Source organism: Malus domestica, chromosome 09, assembly GCF_042453785.1.
Source record: "Malus domestica chromosome 09, GDT2T_hap1".
Lineage (NCBI taxonomy): Eukaryota > Viridiplantae > Streptophyta > Magnoliopsida > Rosales > Rosaceae > Malus > Malus domestica.
In genome coordinates this window covers 35,330,001-35,352,914 of record NC_091669.1, presented here as the reverse complement: position 1 = coordinate 35,352,914, position 22,914 = coordinate 35,330,001, and the positions used below count along the sequence as shown (strand labels likewise).

At 38.4% G+C, this 22,914-nt stretch overlaps 4 protein-coding genes across 6 annotated transcripts in view; 2 read left to right on the top strand and 2 right to left on the bottom strand.

Annotated features, from left to right (window-relative positions):
• Positions 1-8,121: 8,121 nt before the first annotated feature.
• On the bottom strand, positions 8,122-18,597 carry LOC103421928 (uncharacterized). Of its 3 annotated transcripts, none has more exons than XM_017328585.3 (20): positions 18,275-18,597; positions 17,901-18,199; positions 17,667-17,787; positions 17,480-17,562; positions 16,963-17,186; positions 16,750-16,867; positions 16,249-16,331; positions 15,850-16,053; positions 14,916-15,272; positions 14,471-14,621; positions 13,452-13,640; positions 13,027-13,233; positions 12,828-12,920; positions 12,364-12,578; positions 11,661-12,224; positions 11,499-11,579; positions 11,328-11,413; positions 10,063-10,794; positions 9,704-9,857; positions 8,122-9,570 (listed from the first exon to the last, which is right to left on the bottom strand). In XM_017328585.3, exons 1-20 carry the CDS (start codon positions 18,402-18,404, stop codon positions 9,495-9,497), a joined length of 4,167 nt encoding a protein of 1,388 aa, XP_017184074.3. In that variant the 5' UTR covers positions 18,405-18,597; the 3' UTR covers positions 8,122-9,494. The 3 variants fall into 3 exon arrangements, with proteins under 3 accessions (XP_017184074.3, XP_008358194.3, XP_017184076.3); XM_008359972.4 differs by having other exon boundaries at positions 17,667-17,784; positions 18,275-18,565; XM_017328587.3 differs by lacking the exons at positions 16,750-16,867; positions 16,963-17,186 and having other exon boundaries at positions 18,275-18,480.
• On the top strand, positions 8,185-9,090 carry LOC103421929 (chlorophyll a-b binding protein of LHCII type I, chloroplastic-like). The gene has a single exon (XM_008359973.4). The coding sequence runs from the start codon at positions 8,185-8,187 to the stop codon at positions 8,980-8,982; it is 798 nt and encodes a 265-aa protein (XP_008358195.1). The 3' UTR covers positions 8,983-9,090.
• Positions 18,598-18,611: 14 nt separating the features above from the next.
• Positions 18,612-19,970, top strand: LOC103421930 (autophagy-related protein 8i-like). The gene is made up of 5 exons (XM_008359974.4): positions 18,612-18,746; positions 18,852-18,907; positions 19,059-19,111; positions 19,392-19,510; positions 19,642-19,970. The coding sequence occupies exons 1-5, from the start codon at positions 18,707-18,709 to the stop codon at positions 19,740-19,742; spliced, it is 369 nt and encodes a 122-aa protein (XP_008358196.3). The 5' UTR covers positions 18,612-18,706; the 3' UTR covers positions 19,743-19,970.
• A 989-nt stretch (positions 19,971-20,959) lies between these two features.
• The window catches only part of LOC103421931 (uncharacterized), a 2,844-nt gene continuing 889 nt past the window's right edge, over positions 20,960-22,914 (bottom strand). The window contains exons 4-9 of the mRNA XM_008359975.4: positions 22,676-22,913; positions 22,472-22,529; positions 21,980-22,066; positions 21,722-21,853; positions 21,456-21,594; positions 20,960-21,325 (exon numbers count right to left, since the gene is read on the bottom strand). Of these exons, the coding sequence (XP_008358197.3) occupies positions 21,100-21,325; positions 21,456-21,594; positions 21,722-21,853; positions 21,980-22,066; positions 22,472-22,529; positions 22,676-22,913 (880 nt within the window). The 3' untranslated portion in view covers positions 20,960-21,099. The remainder of the gene's footprint in view (positions 21,326-21,455; positions 21,595-21,721; positions 21,854-21,979; positions 22,067-22,471; positions 22,530-22,675; position 22,914) is intronic.

Below are 22,914 nucleotides of genomic sequence, written 5' to 3'. Positions count from 1 at the left end.
TGCTACGTAGTCGATAAACTTCACCTCTGCCAAACGCAGAATAACCTACACCAAGTCCTAAAGTGTTGTGATACTTGCTACACAGCCTACGGAATTGGAAAAAGCCAAGGTTGAATAGCCAAGTGGTTACGCGGATTCGTCTGCTTCTGTAAGTAAGGCATTCGGCTGCCAACCCTATGGTTAACAACTTTGCAAAAGTTCTACATCAACACATACGGCTGCATAGGCTATGTGGGCTTGTCTGCTTATAGAAAAGTAGCGCGCCTGCCACTGGCCTATAAGGACTAAAGGTTAAAAAAAAAAAAAAAAGAGCAAGGATGGGAAAAGCAAAAGAAGCAAGTTTATTAAATTTTATAGCAAAATTGGTAAACAACAAGCAAATATCGAAGGAGTTCAAGCAAAAGCAACAAAGGAAAGAAAAGGAAATCCTAAAAGCTACCTAGAAGACTACTCTTCAGTAGTTTGGATATCTCCCAACTGCTCGGTCGTTACACCTTCAGCAGCCTTGGTGTTTTCAGCAGCGGCATCTTCCAAATCTTTACCCTCGACTGCTCCAGCCTGGGTATCAACTCCTCCAACTATTTCACCGATAGAAGACTCAAAGGTAAAATTGAGCAAGTCTTCTGGAGAAATAGATAAGGTCTCGAAGTCTTTACCGGAAAACTCAAAGTCAGATGGCCGCCCATAGAGATGATCTACATAGCCCAGCTTGTAGAAATCGGTTTGGTTCTGAATAAGCGAAGCCTCGAAACCATCTTTCTCACTCTTCAACTGCTCATTCTCCTCAAGCAGGCAAGCACGAACCCGCTGCAACTCTTCAATTTCTTTCTTCAGATTTTCGTTGGTCTTCAAAACACTTTGAAGTTCCGACACTTGAGGCTCAAGCCTGTCAACAACCTTTTTGAAGTAAATCGTTTGGTTGTAAGTAGCAATCAATTCTTCATCCTTTGCATAAGCAGCAGAGCGAAATTCAGATATGGAACGCTCAAGATCTTGAATATGAGGTATGTAACGCTCGATTTCCTTCTCTGCACTTTCATTCTTTATTTGGATCGCATCAAGCCTAGTCTTCAAATCCATGATCTCCTGGTGAGCGGCCTCAAGCTGCAGAGAAGTGGGGGCAGAAGTATTAGATTCCTTCAAAGCATCAAGCTCATATTCCAATTTCTTGATTTTTTCGGCCGAGGAATAAGCTTCGGCAGCCATAGTTCTTGCCATCTCTTTAGCAGCCTTGGTGTCCTCTTGGTCAAGGAACATAGACTCGGCTGCCAGAATTGTTGTTTTCTGCATCATGGCTAGCAGAGCAGTCTTCCTATACTCGGGTGTGTGCTTTGCAAAAAGACTCGGACCAACAATCTCTTTGACGCCATCAACAAACTGGGCACATACATCCATGTCTTCAAGAAGATCTGGTTTCAAAAGCGCACAAATCTTAGCAGCCTTCCCAGAAACGGACTTGGCGGATTCTTCAAGCCTGCCTGAGCGAGCAGCTTCATTCTTATCAGCAGACGAGTTGGTTGCAGCAGTGGAGAAAGCAGTTTTTGGCGCCACTTTAGCAGACAGGGGCACCTTATTACTCTTCATAGTAGCAAGCCTCTTCAAGGGTAAGCCAGGTTTAGTCCCGGACGGATGCTTCGGCACAAACTTCGGTACCAAAGGCACGGAATAACTTTTACGCTGAGCAATTTTTTCAGCAATCGAGCTAGCAGCCTTTGAAGCAATAGGCGTTACCGGCACAAATGTAGCAGTTTGTTCTTTCTCGCCCTTAGAGGAAGTCAGGTCAATCACAATCTTGGGAGCAGCTGGAGAATCCCCACGAGCAGTCTTCGTTTTCTTCTCAGTAGGCATCTCTTGAGCAGGCGGGGAATGTTTCTTTTTCCCACCTTCATTGATAGTAGGCTCCATCACAGTGATAGGACGAGCCATCGCGTCTGCCTTGATTCGTTCTATTTCTTCTTCTGGGGGCAGTCCACCTTTTTCCTTACGAAGAGGACTAAGCAGCCAACGCCACTCACGATACTCGGAAGGGATACCCAGAGCGACATGTACTTTTTTCATGTCTGGAGAAACCCTAGGAGTTGAGCCAAATTCCGAATCTACAAAAAAAAAAAAAAACGGAAGACAATCAGAAAATTGAAGAATAATTTGGCACTAAAGCAAAGCAGCCGAAAAGACTAGGCAGTCTGCTTACCAGATATGAAGACCGTTGATACACGCAGCTCGGGAGAAGAATCAGATTCCCATTCTCCACTTATCTCCAAAGTCTCTTTGGCCCAATCATGATCTCCTTTGCTCGAATTATCAAAAAGCTTATGACGAATTCGCAGTTGTCCAACTCCATCAATACGACCTATGTCAAAGAAATACCAAAATTCGTTGGTGGTTAGTCCCAAGTCAAAGAATTGGTTCAAATTGTGGAACCCCACCATCACTCGGACCGCATTCGGGGAACATTGGGCAAGCGCACATTTCATAGAGCAAATCACTTCTTGGAAGAAACGCGGCATAGGGAAAGTAAACCCTAACACAAAATAGTAAGGATGGAACTTGATAGCTCTCCGAGTTCCACTACATGGTTCCCAGCTGCTACCATCCTTAACTCGCCTCACACGCACTCCCGACGGAATGACATGCCAATATGTTTCAAGAAAATCTCTAAACAAATTGTCGGAGCTAATCTTGAGGTGAGCAGCTTTGAAGTAGCCAATCTTGCTCAAAGACCCGCCTTAACGATACAACGGGGGCACACCATCATCATTCTTGCGGCTCGAGGAAGACATGCTTGAAAATTCTACAAAAGTACAAGGAAGATTTGTTAGAGAGTTGTTTAAAAAAAAAAAAAAAAAAAAAAAAAAAGCCAAATCAGCTCTCGGCAAAAAAAAAAAAAAAAAAAAAGTTGAAAGCCGCAGGAACCAGCCAAATTGCCAAGCCCCACGGCTTGGCTAATCATCCATTCACCATCGCCCAGCAAGAAAAACCAAAATAAAAAATCAAGAAGACAAGAAAATCAATTTTTTCTTACCTGGAAGCAACGAAGAGCGATCCTTTACACGGGCAAGACGTAGAAGATTGCTAGATGAGGGGGAACAAATATCCTCTAAGCTCTCTTTTTCTCTTGTAAGGATGAATAAGTTTCTCTCTAAAAGTTGATTTAACAATCCACTTAAGGTGGACTTAAATAAGCTTTGGGGAAATTTATTTCCTTTTCCTAGAAGGATTTAATTTCCTATTGAAAGAGAGAATCAACAACAAAATAGGAAGCAGTTCAGAGTTTCCTAAAGCAAGAAAATCTCTACACCTATTGCCCTTTTCTGCAAACAGCTCAACAGGTGTGGGGGCATTTGTGGAGCCAAAAATATTCACTAGGCGACACGTGGACTTTTGAACGAAAGAGGACAAAAATACCCTTGAGGCATACCGGGATTCCTACACGCAAGTAGTGGGTAATCATCCTCAACCAATTCAAAAATGCTCCAGAAGAGGTAACCAATTCCAAATTATCTTATTTTAGGTAATTATTTCCAAAACTTAATTTCCCTAATATATTATTTAGTTAATTAATTATCTAAATAATATATTCTTCCCATATCTCCTAAAATCATCCCTTAATTATCAATTTGAAACATCCACTCAAACCTAAAAAATAGTATAGGGCCGGCTATCCCATTCAAAACCTAATCCATCACCTTTTTTCTACCTTTTCCATTATTTCTTCCCTTTTATTAGCCAATCAATACCATAAAGTACTAAAACATTTCCTTTCATATTTAATTAGCCAATTAATTGGCTAATTAAACCTAAAATAAAACCTAAAACTCCCACCTAGTAGCCGGCCACATTCCCTCCCTTCTTTTCCCTACCTTTTCTGATTTCCTCCACTTTATTACCCAAATAAAGCTAGTCATTCAATTTGGTAACTTCCCATTTATTTCTATCATATTTTATTAGCCAATAAAGTGACTAATTAAACCACAAAAATTCACCAAAAAACACACAAAGGGGCCGGCCACTTTCTTGAAAAAGTGGACCAACTTAGTCCTATAAATAGTCACCCATTTTTACCAAACACTCATTCCAAATCTCTTGCCAAAAATCCCAAATACTCTAAACACTATTTCTCTCTAAAAATTCTAACTTTGGCATCGGAGGATCTTCGACCAAAGCCCCCCCCCTTTATCGTGGGCGCGTGAGGCTTTTGGCCTTAACCTAAGGTGCTAGTTGTTTTGTAGGTGCAAAATCGTCCAAGATCGAGGAGGAGAAAATTTGCATCCACAGTGTCTGCTTCAAAAAGATAAAGGATGCAATTTTTGTTCAACAGTCATATCCTAACCTTGTGGAAAAGCTGGAGGAAACCGTTTCGGTTTCCAAGTGATTCGAACAAAATGAGGCGTCTGATAGTTGGTATCAATGCCCACATGTATCAGTTATTTTTTTTTTTAACCAATTTGTCTTTCGAAATTCTTGTTTGAATTCAAACAAGAACCGGTCAAACCCATTCAAGAACTATTGTAGACTGCTAATATACAGCCAATTCAAGACTAACCCATTCTTTCTATTTTTAATTTCCATTCACTTGAATATTTAATATTTAAATATTAATAATACTAATGTTTAAATTATTAAATTTCTAACAAGAGATGTATTAAATTGAATTTAGCAATGTATAGATGCAACGGAAAGCTCGTCAATAGCAATTGAAATGATGGGGAACTAACATTTCACGAATGCATAGAGGCGTTAAGTAAACACTATGGTAGAAGACTAATAGCTATGAAAAAATGCTCTTAAAATATCTTGGAATAGCCTTACAAAAACATATATAAACATAGTGTTTCGAGGCCTAACTTCCTAAAACTGTGAATCCACGGTTCACTCCCTTAAACTTTATGAGACCAAAGCACCACATAGCAAAACCAATGTGATAAAAGAATACACTTAATTCATACATTTCCAACAATATTCATTCACTTCGAAGATATTTTACAAAATAAGCTAGAGCGTTGAGGTAAACATAATTGATGAAAGCCCTTATATAAAAGGTAGTCTTCCGGTTTCAAAAATATAAATAGACCAACAACAAAATTTAGACTCTCCGGAGGAAATGCCTCAGCCACCTTGAAATGTAAAAAATAGGTAATGTCATTCACTCAAAGATTTTTAGAAAGAGGGAGAGTGAAAGAATTGTCACTTGTCACATTTAAAAAAAGATAAAGTTATATGTCGTTCGAACTTTAATTTCATTGTGCTCATGTTGGGTCGAGCTAGCCTAACATGTTGTACTTGAAATCTCTACTTGTGTATTATATTATATAATAAAACCCATTAATTTCATTGAAAGAGGACATGTATTTGCCTTGTGTGCTGTCAAAGACCTAAAAATTCTGGGCTATAAAGACTTGTTTTTTTAATTCTAATGGAGAAGGGAGATGAGGCCAGAATTTTATACAATTGTCTTGTCGCATATGATACAATTACAATGTAAACATAGATATACGAATATAAACATAACAAATAATTACTTCAAATTGATTGGGCTAGCCTGACCCAACACGAGCAGAGTTGGCTTAAACTTAGGATGTAATAGAACAACTTTATTTTTTGGGGTCGAGCCTAAGCATGGGTCCAGCCTATACCTTAAAAGTTATATTAGTTTATTAATAGTTCCTTCATAAACATAAACAGCATGAAAGAGGAGTTACTAGTGGAGGACGTACTTGGGGACAAGCGTGTATACACGATACTTGGCTAGTGCACTCTTGCACGTAAACTCTAAGGTGTGTTGTAGTCTGTATGGAAAGGAAATTAAAAGAAGGAAAGAGTAGGTAATTACTCTTACAATTTTAGTTAGCCTATTCTAGTCTCTGACGGGTTAGATACCACAATCTTATCCTTTATAACAAGATTTGCAATCCAAGTTACAAAACAAATGTTTTAAGTATAGTAATCGTAATAACATTTAGCAAGTAAACTGTAACATTTTGCTAAAAATACTAATGATAGTGTTGGAGGCCTAACCTCCTAACACTGTGAAGCCTCGGCTTGCTCCCTGAGCTTTCTTGAAACCCAAGCACCACATAGCAGTTGTAACCAATAAAATAGACATACCTAATGTTATTGAGTTTTCATTCAAGAGCGAGTGACTGTGTGTGTAAGAAAGAGATAGAATTAACTAGGTGTGAGTTAGATAACATTGTGATTGTCTTGAAAGGATAGGAGACACATAATTGGAAGTTGAAGTTATCTGCACAAACAAACAAACAGAAAATCAGTTCCGAAGAAAAAATAGATGTACAACACAATCACGTACTCAAGAATGAGAGGAAATGATCATTTAAAAGAACATGTTACAATGGCAAGGATAGGCTTTCTTTTCATCCCAATGCTATAGTCAAATGAATCAAACAAAGTGCAACAAACATACCGCACGAACAAGAGGGTTCATATGCCTCTTCTACAAAGTATGCCAACGTGGTTCCTGTGTCGACAAAAGTAGCTTGATCATGCTCTAAAAACTGTTAGATAAATGGGCAAGATTTTCCCATTACCTGCAATGCTTTCAAAGTTGATTGCATAATAAGACTTCTTGAAAATAGTAATTAAAATTAGTTATATTAACTCAAAAGAAAACATATTCATCAAAGAGTAATTGAAAGCAGTGTATATACATAATTTTACAAACAAATGCTAAAAGATAGCATGGGATTACTGTAGAAATTTCCCTTTGGTAATGGACCCAGGCGCGGAGCTTCAAAGAACTAGGGTTGTCCGAGGTTTGTCTTAACTTTAGCCCGATGTACTTGTGTTGGGTTGGGTTAGCCCAACGTGCTGTAACTAAGATTTAAGCTTGTACCATTTAAAGGATTCATGTCTATTTCACTACTCTAGCATAAGCTATGGCAAGGTATGCATGGAGTGTTGCAAGACGGCAAAGGAGAAAAAATGACGGAACATTAAAACAACATTTGCTTTATTAAGGTTGTTTGGTGCTAAATGAAACTATAGCCACCTGCTCCTATGATCCAATTAATTTTCGATAATCCGATCGGCATATACCCGTATTTTAAATTTTAAATTCCCTTCTAACACTTCATTTGTGTGTGATTTGTTGTGGTTCGCATCAACTGATAATAAAATCAGAATAATAGTTTGATGAATCTTAGTTAGTACCAATCTCCTTATGTTATTCTCATGGTTTTTTTCTTGACAAATGTTAAGATAATACTAAACTCACTTAAACCACGGGGGTGGAGATTCGAACACGCGACTTCATATGCAAGGGCACCTGCTCTTACCCAAATAAGCTACAAGCCAATTGCGTATACTTGGGATTATTCAAGCTTCCTATCTCATTAGAACAACATAATCGAGCAAGAGAAGGATTTTGGGGTTCAATTTGGTGGATGGTATAATTTGTTTCTTATAATCATTGTACACTTGTAGTGTGGTGCAAAACTTAATTTCTGAGTTACTAGTCTTCTCCAAATCCACTAGTATATATAGTTGAAACTAAAAATTGCTTTCAATAATCTCTAGGTCTTGACAAGGTTGGATGAAACTGAGAATATTTTTTCATGCATGACTTTTGCAAGAAAATACAATTTGTCAAACATTAATAGTTAATAAGTTAGCCAAATCAAATCCCAAACTATATTAGTTCTATTTCAATATAACAGTCAGGAAATTCTGAAGCACCACCAAAACAAAGGAGAGTACATAGTAATTAATATACGACAATGTAACATTAGCTTTTACGTGGATCACCACCACTTGTTAAATTCATGATCGCACTACTAGTCGTTATATATAACAATGCATACAATATAATTGGCATACTCGAGAATTTTCGTAACAAGAGATGTCCTACACGGGGCTAAGAGGACTAAAGAGTGACTCAATATCTGTTCTGGGGAAATAGTCCAAAATAATTTGAACACAATCCGATTGCAATTTGCAATGGTATCCTTCATTGATTGGATGGGAAGGTGACCTGGATGCTAAATCACTACATCACCCCTTTGAACCAATCAGGAAAAGGATCAAGATACACATCGATTCTGGATAGGATTCTGGATCTCACAGGACCCCCCCTATAAATACAGAACCAACAGATTCTGCACGCTCAAACCATCAAACAATTTCATCAGCATCTTCTCTCTCTCTCACTCTCTCTCTCTCTCTCCCCCAATGGCAACTATGGCTCTCTCATCCCCATTCACTGGGAAGGCCATTCCTCTGAACACACAGACAGAGTTCTCAGCTGTCCAAGGAAACGGTAGGGTTTCTATGAGGAAGACGGCGAAAAAGCCTGCTGTCTCATCGGGGAGCCCCTGGTACGGCCCTGATCGTGTCAAGTACCTTGGCCCATTTTCCGGTGAGGCTCCATCTTACCTAACCGGAGAGTTCCCTGGTGACTACGGATGGGACACTGCTGGGCTATCAGCAGACCCCGAAACCTTTGCCAAGAACCGTGAACTTGAAGTCATTCACTCAAGATGGGCAATGCTTGGTGCTTTGGGCTGTGTTTTCCCGGAGCTTCTCTCCAGGAACGGAGTCAAGTTTGGAGAAGCAGTGTGGTTTAAAGCCGGAGCTCAAATCTTCAGCGAAGGTGGCCTCGATTACCTTGGAAACCCAAGCCTAGTTCATGCACAGAGCATTCTAGCAATCTGGGCAACCCAGGTGGTTCTCATGGGTGCTGTTGAGGGTTACCGCATTGCCGGAGGACCCCTTGGTGAGATCACCGACCCACTGTACCCAGGAGGCAGCTTTGATCCTTTGGGACTTGCAGATGACCCAGAGGCATTTGCAGAGCTTAAGGTCAAAGAACTCAAGAATGGAAGGCTTGCCATGTTCTCAATGTTCGGCTTCTTTGTGCAGGCTATTGTCACCGGAAAGGGCCCCATTGAGAACCTTGCTGATCATCTGGCTGATCCTGTTACCAACAACGCTTGGGCTTATGCCACCAACTTCGTGCCCGGGAAGTGAGGACACCTAATCAGTGTGTACAATAGATGATTTTTAAGCTACCTACTTGTATGTAAAATTAAGCTTCAAAAAATGCATCAATGGGGAATTTTAACTTGATCTTGAAAACTTGTACATCCATTGAAGCTAGATTATACAATTTACTGTCATATCTATTATTTTCTTATTACAGTTCACAACTCCAGATTTTTCATGCGAACTGCAAAAATGGATAAATCAGCTATAAACATACCTTGTGTTTTGCATCAAGGACCCAAAAGAAAAATGAACACTAAATATAAAGGACACCTATCACCATATCGCAACCTAGCTGGTCTTCTACTTATGCTATGCAATTCAGAGAACAAGAATTTGCAGATGGCAGACCAGTGTGAAAATTGTGAGACTCTTACTCATGATAGCAGGACCGCTGTTACTAAAACAGCTGTTAAAAACATGATTGCTGGAAAGAAAAAGCCTCGCCATGTGAAACATTAAATCACCAAAATACCAACTTGACTCTTCTGCGTTCATCAACTGACATCAAAAGATTCAGAGAACTCAAGCATTTGCATTCCTCTCCCAGCTACTGCAATCTGATAATGGTTCCTAAACGAAACATAAAGAATATTTGGTAAAATGTCAAAGAAGTATGGTATCAGTTCATATCATGCTGATATACTAAATCATTCTGCTATAAAGGTAGTTGTGAATCTATGTTAGCACGAGGCACTTTACTCACCGGCCACACACTTTAGCATCCAGCGCTTCTGGCTCAGGCACACTTATGATGAAATAAGAAACCTCGATTAGTTTACCTTCATCCTCTAGACGCCAGCACCTGACACGTTGATCAAGACCAGTGGAAAAAACCCAAGATCCATCTGTCCAAACACCTTCATAAATAAAACACAAATTGATTACACAGTAAATACAGTGAATTTCAGCAAGAAAAATTACTAACGCTGGTCCTTCAAAGGTTCTAGGAAAGGAGACATAAAAAAAAAAAAAAAACAGTTTAAAGACAAAGGGTCTTTATTCTCAACATTGGGAATTACTCTACAATGGGATAGTAATCAGGTTTCAAAGAATTTCCTTTACCTTTTACAGCAGAGCTGTGAGCTGAAGGGACTTTATCATGATTTAGGAATCTGATCCAATAGTTCTTGTCTTGACTAGAGTGAATAATTTTTTTTGTACTTCCAAGTTCAGTGACTGAATTTGTAATTTCCAGTGCCCTATTCTCGGATCCAGTGTTTGATGCTGAAACTGACAATTCAAACGTAAGACAACTAAGCGCTTGATCATCACCGCCACTAATTAAATTGTACAGAAACCCAATTTCAGGACTTCGACAACCCTCTACATCTGAAACATGGAGAGAATTGACACCCGATTGATGAATGGTCTTGAAAACAACTAAAGGAGATATTTCACATATATCAGATGAGGAATCAGAAGCATTCACTTCGGAAGCAGTATCATCAGCCTGGGAAGAAACTGTTCTGCTCTCGTTATCATTTTGCATCGATGTCATTCCATCCACAATGTGATTAGGCAAATTGCATTTAGTTTCCTCTCCAGCTTTTACAGTGGTGGAACCAGTGCCAAGTCTATTCTTTGACATGCTACTGCCTAAAGATCTCCACTGTCGTCCACCCTGACTTCCCCTCCCTGTCCGTGGCCTTTTCTGACAATCAATGAACTTTGCAACATCAAGTACTGATACAAGTTGCATGAAAGCTTGAATGCTTCTGGTGAGGTCCCAAAAGGCAATACTTCCGTCAGTAGCCCCACTAATGAGAATATACAAACACCCCCTCTGAACATTATCTGCAAATCAAGTTATATTAGAGACAATACTTTGAAAATATAAATTCAAAACATCAAAACATAAAATTCGGACAAAAGTGAAATACAAATAATATTCGCAACCCAGCAAGAACGTGCTTAGGCAGTATAAAAATCATGACAAGGGACAAAGCTCAGGTTACAAAGAGGAAAGTGACCGTCTAGATTTTCAAGATATGAGGCTCGCAATTATCTCAAAAATATCAACCTGGAGTTCAGAGAAAGGTATTCTATGCATTATAAATTAATAGAGGTGTCGAGTTTAATTTAAAATATGAAAAACCTTCTCTTATGTTCAACTAAAGGACTTTAGATGCATCAGTTGTGACAGTACCAGTAGTCCAAGGAAAAAAAAGGGGAAAACATCAGATCAGAGAAGGCTATGTGTACAGACTTTAATCAGTACAAGGTTCATCCCAAATTCAAAAGAGGGATCCAGAAATTTAAATTGGTGAAATTTCTCAATCCCATACACCTATTTCTCAAGCCCATATATGATCCATTCAACGACTGACCTTCAGAAGGGACGCATGTGGGAAGGATGACATGCTGCAATGCCAAAACTGGTGATGATAGAGGAACCAACACAGAAACATCAAACCTACAGTATCATAGAGGAATGTCATATATGAACTATGAAGTGATGCGAAAATCATTAAAAATAGAAGATAGGGCTCCCTCATTACCATAGCCTATAGGGCAAAACTAGAGCCCGCAATGCAAGGGTGGCATCTGAACAAGCAACAACAATAAAACAAACGGTAATCCTGAAAGAAATCGAGAACTTGGAATTAGATCAAAAAGAGAAATTAGATAAGAATAGCAAACAATTAGTCATTTCCTATTACCTGGAACCAGCACATTTGACCAAAAACGCAGTGACAGCCAGGTATCTCCAGTCATCTTCATATTTATCCTTAACTGAAGATTTGAACTCCATATTTCCCTTTTTTGAAGACACTAATCTAGATCCTGCATCAGCATCTTCAGTAGAAACATTCCCAGCTAGACCAATTTTTTTCCCTATATTGTCTGGAAATTTTGGATTACTAGAATACTTGACTGGCATATCTGTTGAAAGCCACTGGAATGACATTGAAGATGACTCTTGCGACAAAACTTTATTTCCATTTCCAGTGATGTTATGCTGCTGATCAGATAGTATTTCATCCTTTTTGTTCACCTTATTACTTCTTAGTAGCCAAGAAGTTAAGACCCGCTTTGCACCAACTGAAATCAATAAAACTGGAGTTTCTCTGTTCTCTGCTGCTGCATTTTTTTCATTTATGCTGGCCGCATCTGATGGAACAATGTATAACTTTGACACACAACATATTGATCTTACAGCTGATCCACCAACATGCTCCCCAAGCAATTTTGATGCAGACCAATTTTCAACACCTGGCGTATACCTAAGTAAATCATTATACATTTAGCTGGTTTTGCATAACCCTCTGAAAAAACCCCAGTTTCATAGCGGAGGTGCTCAACTACTTTCTCTTTTTTTTTTTTTAATTTTAGAAAGTAAATTGCTAATAATTGTAACCATACCTAGTCAACCTCACAGTTCCATCTTCACACCCAGTAGCCATCCAACTAGATCCAGTGAACAGGCTGTACTTCTCATCTACTCCAGGTTGCAAATCTTCAGAGACAAAGCATATGGAGTGCATCTCTCTCCCATGAAATTGCATATGCAAATTCCTGGAGAGTATCTTCCTTTCACCATCAAGCACCCATCGCCTATGGATATAAATGATCTCATCCTGAAATTCAAATGAATATTATGCAGACTTTTAGTGCAGACTTTAAGATAAATACAACATTTCTATAAACTTGATGAAAACTTACTCTTTTCTATTTCAAAGTAAGCAAATGAAATGTATACGGAATGATCAAATGAAAAGATAGAGTAATGTGCCTAGCAGAAAAAGAACATTTAATGGCATAAATAAAACTAAAACAACTCATATTGTAGCCTGCTATGGATGTCTACTTTTTGGTCAATTACGAACCTTAACATATGCAAAACAGTTCTTTATTTCTGGTATATCACCAAGATAATAGGAATGCGGCCGCCTCCATCCACCACATGGAATTTGGACAACCTGGAACATATATGGACCCTCAGGCACCAAAATAAATAACACAAAAAACTTACAATCGTTTCAGGGGAAGAAGTTATAGGTACAGCCATACAGGAAGGGACAATACCTTGGTTTCAGTTATTAAATTCCAAATTATAAAATCCACTGATGCAAAACCAGCAGCACAATGACAGGTTGACAACTCATTAACAGAGATATTATCAGAAACGGATTCAATAAGACTCAACTCTTTCACTTGTTTCATCCCTATAAATTGCAAACTCTTCATATCTCTTTCATACTCCAGATAGCATATACACCCATCTGCTCCTGTCTGAGAAACTGGGAAATTAAGAAAGCAGTCGTATTTTCTCTGGTAACAGCTATAAAGTGTTTCTAATAAAGAAAAGGGAAAAGGTAAAGTTTAAAAGGCATTACAATTTCTCACTACTCACTATACACAAAGACACACAAATAACTTCGGAAATAATGGAAAGCAAGTGTTATAATAAGTCATCACTCTTGCAGATTAAAAGTCAATTGTGACCATACCGAGCGTATTTCAATCTTTTCGGAGCTTAGTCTAGCAACAGCCAAACTTGAAACACTTGATATTCCATGAGCTCCTTTGAAGTAATTGGACGGAGATATTTTCATGTTAGGTTCTACCGTTCCATGCAAGACACTCTTCAACAGAGGGAACAAAACAAGATTACCACGTATATCTCCACATACCAATACCTACAAAAATCAACCATAAGATAATAAAAACAATTAAGTTTATCTGGACTATACCAAATAGTTTCTCAAGAAATTAGACTAATATCAGTTTTCTCTAGATTTAATTCAAGAACTGAAAAGTTAACCAAGCCACATCTTCTTTTCACATGATCAACAATTCATGTATAATCTCTTATAAATTTAGGCAAACGGTTAAACATTTCCTTAGACTTATCCTTAAAGTCTTCATACCTCTCTGTACCTGAGCAGTAGTCATAGTCTCCTTTTATCTAACATACAAGAATATTCAATAACATGATTTCATTGTGCGTGCGTGCGTGTGTGTGTGTGTGTGTGTGAGAGAGAGAGAGAGAGAGAGAGAGAGATGAACAAACACTAATGTTGGGAAGGATAGGATATAAAATATGTCGCTTAACACAACAGTGACCACCATGTGTTATATTTTGTCTCAATTTAAGCTGGCCAGTGTCAACCCACACTCCACGGGGTTTCTCTGGTATTAAATATTCCTTCGTAGTGATTCTGGACACTTCATGCCAATCACAGGACCACGTGCAAACCCATTCAAATGAAATTAAGAGGTAAAAAAAAAAACAATGGAAAACAGTTACCTGTTCCTCCAACAATGCCAAGGTTTAAGACGAAAAGGAAATAGGATCTTGATCTAAATGCTGTCTGTTAACCAGTTTTTTGGAAATTCTTTTTCTGATAATTGAACGCCGTTATAGGTACATTTAACATGCATTTCTCTATTCCAATCCTTTAAGTCCTCATACCATTCCGGAAATTGAAATAATAGTATACGGATGATATTTTTAGCTAACAGTTACCTCTTCCTCCAACAATGCATCCAAACACATTATTCGAGTTCCAAAAATTGATGTGAACTCTGCCATAAGAAGGACATTGCAGCTCCTTGCAGAATGGTCAGACAACCTCCAGAGCTTTAATGTTCCTCTAGGATCAGCGGTGAAGATATACCTACATGGTATGAACAGAAGAATTGGTGATTTAAATATTTTAAACTTCTGCATCTAAAATTTAAAGCAAGGCTTGGATGATGTCTATCATTGGAAATTTAAGTGGCATGGGTATACCATTCTAGAAAGTGGAACACTGGTATGTGTAGTCATTGTATAATATGGACCACCCTTGCCAATTATGGACAACATATATCTAGAATGAAGACCTTGATAACATAGTTGCAATGAAGAAATCAGGTATTGAAGAGAAAATTGATAATTATTTTTTAATAGAGCAATGACTAATCGTTACCCAGAACCTAGTGACTTGGACCAATGTGTTCCTAGGAGTTGCCTCTCTATCCCAGCTGACCAAGTAAGGGAGAAACCCACTTTAGGAGTACAAGCATCACGTATAACCCCAACTATTGTAACGTTTCCTTTTCCGTCTCCAACAGAAACCCAGTCCTCAATGCTGGAGCAAAATTCAAGTGGTTTTGACAACAAATCCATACAAACAATCTGGACCTCCTGACTGAGGCGGACGAGTTCAGTCCATTCAACTTCTCCAGTGTTCAATAATCTAGCATGGTACAGATAGCCGTGGTTTGTTGAAACATAAAGGGTATCCTCACGTGCAAAGCTCAAGCAACGGACGTATTCGCTTTTGCTGGACCAAATCAGAAAAAGGAAACAGTATTTCTTAATACCAATGTAAAGTAAGATAACATTACTATATCTACTATCAAGCATGGACGTATTCGCTTTTGCTGGACCAAATCAGAAAAAGGAAACAGTATTTCTTAATACCAATGTAAAGTAAGATAACAATACTATATTCACTAGATTTCAGGAAGACAACATCTAAGAAACATAAACCAAAATAAGGAAAATGCATGTGCATATATAAGTGATTATAAGGTTTGCTTGGATTCTGAATATTGAAGAATCAATTTTTAGGCCTTAACTACCCTTCCCCTGATCGTTCACAACACATTAAAAATTTCTATAAAACATCCTCAAGAGAAACGAGATTTAAGAAGTTGGACTCTTACAGCCACAATACTTCTTAGCTGTGGTGCCAATGAATCAAAACCCTAGATGAGCAGGTGGAGGACCAAATTGTTATATAGCATTTTCTAATACAAAACAATATTTTACCAAGACTACAAACTTAAGTTTTTATTTGTTTGGTGTTAAGAATTTGGGAAGGACCCCAAAACCTTCTTCAATAATCAAAGCATTACCTGTCCATAGGTCCAATATTCTCTGAAAAAGTAGGGATATGAACTGTGTATGTAATCGTTCTATTAAATTCTTTTGTATCTGCATGTCCCTCCAGGCTCCCAGAGGAAGTGTGCATCTGATGCACTTTAATTGCAGAATCAAAACCAGCAGTAATGAGAAGCGAAGAGTTTGGATCATACAAACAACGCCATATGCCCCTTCCTCTGCATATAACAGGACCACAAAAAGGGAATGATCAAGGCTGTTACCAGAACAGCAACGTTTCTGGAATCACTACCAACAATTTTTTTTTCTGTAAAATTTTTTCTTACTATTTCTACAACCATTTCATTTACAGATTCATGTTAAATAAAAATGAATTCAAATCATTGACAGAAAAAGAACCACAAGGCACTTACGTGTGCTCCTTGATCATCTGAAGGTGTTTACCATCCAGTCCCCACACACGACATGTGCAATCCTCGCCAGCAGTGACAATCAACTAAAACAAATAAATGGTTTTGGAATCAGCAATCCATACATTAGGAATTTGACAATCTAGTCTAAATCACCAGGACCATTTCCATCATGAGTTAATCACACGCGAGACAAACCCAGTGTGATTATGTATAAAGTTCCAAGTTGACTTGGATAATTGATTTTGGAAAGTTTATTCTTCTCACCCTACATATTGACACAGTGATTAAATGGCATGCTTAGAGATAGATAGGATTGAAAACCCAATCAAATGAAAAACTTACCCCAGGATTTAACTGAAGCTAATAATCTGTTCTTATCTATGTTGCCTTGACACGGTGAGTTGATTTTCCAATGATGTTATTTTGTTTGGACAGTAGAGAAACAAAAAAGAAGGGAGAAGAAGAAGACAATGACTGCTCAGAAGCTTTTGTAAAGCTTACCGAACCAAGAATACAGCAGTCCCAAACTCGGGCCTTGTGACCAAACAGCACAAGGCCAATGGACTCTCCTGGATTCTCAGAATGCTTTGTTTCCGCACAAACTGCCCAGACACGAGCACTGTACCAAAGAAGAGACCAAGTTATTGAATGGAAACACTCTCAAGAGGAAAACACATGATAGTTGTTTTAGGATCATAGAATCAACAAATTCACCTACGATCGTCAGAGACAGAAACCAATTTGGTTCCATTAAAGGACCAGGCTATCCGAAAGATGGAACCTTCATGTCCAACAAGTTTGCTTACATGAACAGCTTCATACTGGCAAGCATGAGGCTGAACAGAGTCTGAGAACGAATTTATCTGATCAATACCGTCTTCTACTTGATTTGTTAAAGATGCAGCATTATACTGAGACACCACTTTCCATACAATGATCTGTGGAAACCCAATTCTTTAAAAGTTAAGAACTTAAGAAAAACAGAAAAATCAGTACATTAAGACTATTAATAGGGGCATAGGCGGAAGGGCGGTGATTCACAGAATATGTAATGAATCAGATCCTTTTGAAAGATTTTTGTAATTATGAATCTATGATAGTTTTCTTGTCTTTTTTTCATTTCAAAACCTCGGTGAAACTTAGAAAAGTAGAACAATTTAAACACGCTTTGGGTGCATATAATAATCATTTGGGTGGGTGGGGAGAATCATGGAAAGAAAAGACTAGGCACCTCATTATAGATGGTACCAGATGCAACACGGAGAGCTTGAAGATTGTCTCCCCATAACCGCATTGAATAAAGAAGGGTCCTCTCTACAGTTCAAATAAAAAATTTAGTACTTGAACTTCAAATAAAAATCGGAAATCTAAAAAGAAAGCTCAAAACAAATTAGTTAATTCAGTTAGAACTAACTAACCAGGATGTCGAACTTCAAGAACCACAGCAGAAGCTGAGACATCCCATAGATGGACAGAGTTGTCACTACACCCTATAGCAAGACAATCACCCTCCCCATATGAGCCACTCACAGAGCCCTGCTACCAATTCACCAATCAAACAACAAAAACTAAATTCTCAACTCCACAACCCGTGTAAGCTAGCTGGAAACCCATTAGTTAATGAGAAAAAGCATTAGAATTTGAAGTTTTACCTTAAAGAAGGAAACATCCAAGACCCAATTTGAGAACTTTGGCAAGGATTGCAATAGAGTCAAACTGACATTGACTTGCTGCACCGTTTCAATCTGCAAACTAAACATCTTCACTCTTCTTTCGCCGAACACGGAAATTTTGAAAGCAATAGAAGACGCCAGTGTTCCCTCTGCGCGTTCAGTACTAGAACCAGAGCTATAACAGATTATCCCGTGCACTCGAATCCCTTGGAACACGTCGAACGATCTCACCATTCTTCCCATTTCCAAATCATACACCATGATTTGCGAACCCGACCCTGTTTTGTGCAATCAAATCAAGATTACAATGAATTTGAAGCTGAAAGGTTTTAGAGAGACGGAGAGAATCGTACCTGCGAGTAGGTAAGGGAGAGCAGAGAGGGGAGAAGGAAGGTGGAGGAAGCAAAGGGCTGAGATTTCTCCGAGGTATTGGCCGCTCTGCAGACGCCATGAACTGCTCTTCTTCTCCACTGCCATAGCCATGCTTTCGCCTTTGCGCAGTGCTCAAACTCCTTTGCTTCGTTTGTTGTCCGAGTTTCCGATTCAACCGTTTGAACCGTGAAGGGTTTAAGCGTTTTGATGGGCCTTGCCGGGCTGGACCCAAATATTCGGCCCAAAAAAATTCATTGAAAGGCAAGGGAAAAGATAAACCCAAGAAATAGAATTCATCTCGTCTGCAGTTGCATTGCGTTTGCGGTACTCTTTTCTTGTTCCTTGCTCCTATCTCAGAGAGTCGGAGACGTACCGACGCGAACAGAGTCGGAGAGACAGAGCGACAGACAGCGATGGGTCGAACAAAAACATTCAAGGACGAGTTTACATTTGGTGTGTTGGGATTCTTCAAACAAAATTTTTGCTCCTTTTGTTTGTTATTGTTTTTGGAATCGGGCTGAGGCTGATATGTAAATCTTTTGAAATTGTTTTCTTCAGATCAAAGGATTGAAGAATCATGGGACATGGTGACCAAATACCCTGATCGAGTCCCCGTAAGTTGTTCTTCTGAATTGTGGGCCCAACTCTGTTAATCTTCCGTATTATTAGTCTTAATATATATATATATATTGGTAATTTGAAGTAGAATACCATTTGCGATTGAAGTGAAAGAGTTTAAATCTTTGATATTCATATTTACTGTAGGTAATTGTGGAAAAGTATGCGAGGAGCAATCTTCCTCAGATGGAAAAGAAAAAGTAAGTTTATAGACCTCTTTCGTGTGCAAATCACAGTTTGTCGCATATGCAAACGTAACTCATCAGAAACACCAAACCGAAATAGTAAGGAGCCTAGGGTTATGTTTTCCATTTAGGTTAACGGTTGTCTTGGCCACCAGCATTTAAATATTTATGTTAGTTTCCTTGATGCCAAGGACCCAATAGGATATACATGCATAATACATACAAATGAACTTGATGGTTAGCACCCCTATTATAATTAACATATATCTCTGATCGGTGATCTCTTGGATGACAGATACCTTGTCCCTCGAGACATGTCCGTCGGCCAATTCATTTACGTTTTGAGCAGCAGACTTCACCTGGCCCCTGGAACAGCTCTCTTCGTTTTTGTGAAGGATACTTTGCCTCAAACAGGTATATTCAAGTCAAGTTACTTCCGTGTATCATCAGCATCAGCATCAGCATTCTGGTTTCGGTATTTTGTCATGTATATACAATGATAATATAGCAACAGCTCTCTTCGTTTTTGGCAATGTGATTTGCAGCTAGTTTGATGGATTCTGTGTATGAATCGTTCAAGGACGAGGATGGATTTCTGTACCTGTGTTATAGCACTGAGAAGACCTTTGGCTTTCATCATCAATGAAATGATGATGCCAATCTTCACACAAGATCTTGAACAATGATTTCCTCTACTTTCATACTTCTCTGTCTCGGTATCTCTATGCATCATATGCAGACTTTATTCATCAATTTCCCCAAAAAAAGGAAGGCTTCAAATTTTAGTTCTTCAAACTTCATCTCAAACCTTGCTCTTGACAGACATTGTTTAACTTAGAATTGGGTGAATTTGATCCGCGATTGACATTGCCAATGTAGGAGTGGTGTATCTGATTCTTATCCACGCAGCAACTTTTACCATGCAGACCTTCAACTGATGCTACATTCTCTAGCAATCTTGTTAGGAAGTTCCACGTCCAAACGCACCAATGAGCCTCAGTGTATTTTTAAAATGTTGTCGCCACTTTATTGATTCAAATTAACGCTCTAGATTGAAGCAAGAAAGTGGTAATGAACCCCTCTTTTTTTTTCTTTTTTTCTTTTTTTTTGAAGTGCAAAATATATCGAAAACCCAAGAAAAAAGGGGGGAAATGAACTAATTGAAAACCAAACTGAATACCGAATTGAAACCGAAAAAAAATCAAACCGAAAACTATTGGTTCAGTTTCAGTTTTGATGGTTTGGAAAATAAACTGGCGTGAACCGAATTGAATGAGATATAAAATAATATTTTATCTATTTATTTATGTTTTGTATTCATCTTTTAAAACTAATTTTGAGTCAATCTTTAGCCAAATTTCAATCTAAGCCTAGGCAAACCCAACTTAAGGCTCAAATATGTTGAACCTTATTCGCTATATATATTTTTTTTCATTTTCTCTTCTATTTCTGCGGGAAAAAAAAAATGAAGAAATCTAAAGACCAAAAGGGACCAAACCAAAAGAGATCTAACCATAATATTTCGGTTTCTCCTTTACAGATTGCAAAAACAGAACTGACTAGTAATTTCTAAAATTTGAACCAAATGAAACCAAACTCACCCCTAGTTTTAGATGCATTGTGTTCGAACTTACTGTTTTCGAATTATGTTCTGCATCCACGATTATCCCGATTCCAAATCTCCAAATATGTCGAAATTTTCGATTCAATCCGATTTGATTCCGAAATTTTGAAATGAAAATTAGAAACGTTTCGGATCCTATCCTTCCGAAAAAACACCCTCAGTACCAAGTTAGGCTTCCTTTAATTTGAATGGTATTGGTTCAGATTGTAATTATTCAAGGAGCATATTGCTGCCACTAATTAATATGAATGAAAAGTCCATTTTGCATTTGACAGCCTTTGGTACATTCGTTTCATTCAGCCTGAAGAAAGCCAGCAAGAGTTTCCAAACTGAAATAACAACCATGAATGCGGGTTCAATACAAGAAGAAAATTATATCTCAAGAATGGTTGGTGCATCTACCAATCAATAGATGGTTTTCAGGAGAAACGCTAGACGGAACGTATTTGACAAACTCTGCTTCTAATCCTCGTTCCTTCATCCACATTAACCTACCCATGTCTATAATCTGCTTGCACATAAAACCTAGCACAGCCCTTTCAACTGCCTTCATATTTCGCACACAGTCTTCAACTCCATCGTCCGTGCCACATTGCTTCCTTTCACTGTCACAACATAGTTCTTCCACTGATTAGCAACCGTTCCAAAACAAGAGAGAAAAAGGGAAAGCTATATCGTGGAAAGCGTTAACCATAGATCAGGCTATTCAAATAAACACAAGTTCAAGATGATTACATGGATTCTAAATGCGGTCTGCAATCAGTAACATCAGGAAGATTAGCACCGTGATCAGCATCTACTGCCCAACTAGTAAACCATGTAATTGCATGGAATACCTCTTTGGTGATACCCAACTCTAATAAATATTTTTTATCTGCAGGGAAGCCAATTTTATACAGCCCGTTTAACGATGAAAAGATATACGCATGTAGTTTAAATGACATATTACTTCAACAACTAATTTATGAATTTTATGGCAAGAAAAATTGATTAGTGATTACTTATGTAGTGCTTCCACTGGCAAAGATGATGACAACATGTTGCTATAGCCAAACCTCTCAGGTTTGGGTTAACACTGCGCCATTCGATATTGCTTTGTAAGTGTTCCCCAAGGCAACATCTCAGAGTTAAATCTGCATAAGAAACATACAAACAATTTTAACATGAAATACAATGATTGCTATGAGACTCTAACTTCTTCTCTATAAGTGATGACTTCTGTCATTCTGTGGCTTTAAGATGAGTTTATCGTTGACTACCTGTTGCAGGCCCACAAAGATGTTTCCCAATAGCCAGGTACTGACCTCCCCGCAATGACTCAACAGCATTCAAGTTTAAATCCTCAACTGCAAAAGTTAAAATTTGAACTATAACAAAGTATCCGCCATCTTATATATAACAGGAAAAATCACATGCTATGATTTCTGCCCATGGAAACAAATATAGTGTCTGGGACAGACAAATGGTGTTGTACATCCAAGTCCCAGATAACTAGCCACATGCACAGGGGCGAACCATGTGGGCTTGAAATTTTGTGAAACTGCATACAAGTATCTGCACATTTATAGCCAACATCTGCCTATACCTAAATGAGAGTTGTAAAAAGTTAACTGTCAAGGAAAAAATAGCACTGCACTAATTTTTTTCCCTCAAAAATCCCATCGCACTTAAATTATCATATTCTGATTGAGATACTGAAACTACAGGAAATTTTTATAGTTTCTAGTAGACAAAATTTCAAGAAACCTTACTGTCAATTCTCAAACGCTGCAAAATCAAGCTCTCCTTCTGACGCAGGGATCGATCAGCCTAGTATTAGCATTTTCATGACAGAGAAAAAGTAAGTTATTAGACAATCCAGGTCTGCGAAGGTGATGAGCATATTCAAATTTCCCTATATGAAATACAAGCAATCAATCTAACCTTAGGAAAAGGATGCATTCAACCAAACTAACCTTTAACTTGTACGATTTCCTCTCAACCAGAAAAACCTTTTTGATCCCATAACAATCTGCCAGCATTTGTGTCAAGTATCCTCTCCCCGCTCCAAACTCAACCACCGCAGGAACACCATTGCCATCACCAGAGTCAGCCCTCTCTCCTCCTTCCGAATTCTTCAATACCCCAAAATCTTCCAAGTTCCCAAGAATTGACACCTGCTGCATAACATGTTTCTCTTGAAACGGAATTTTTC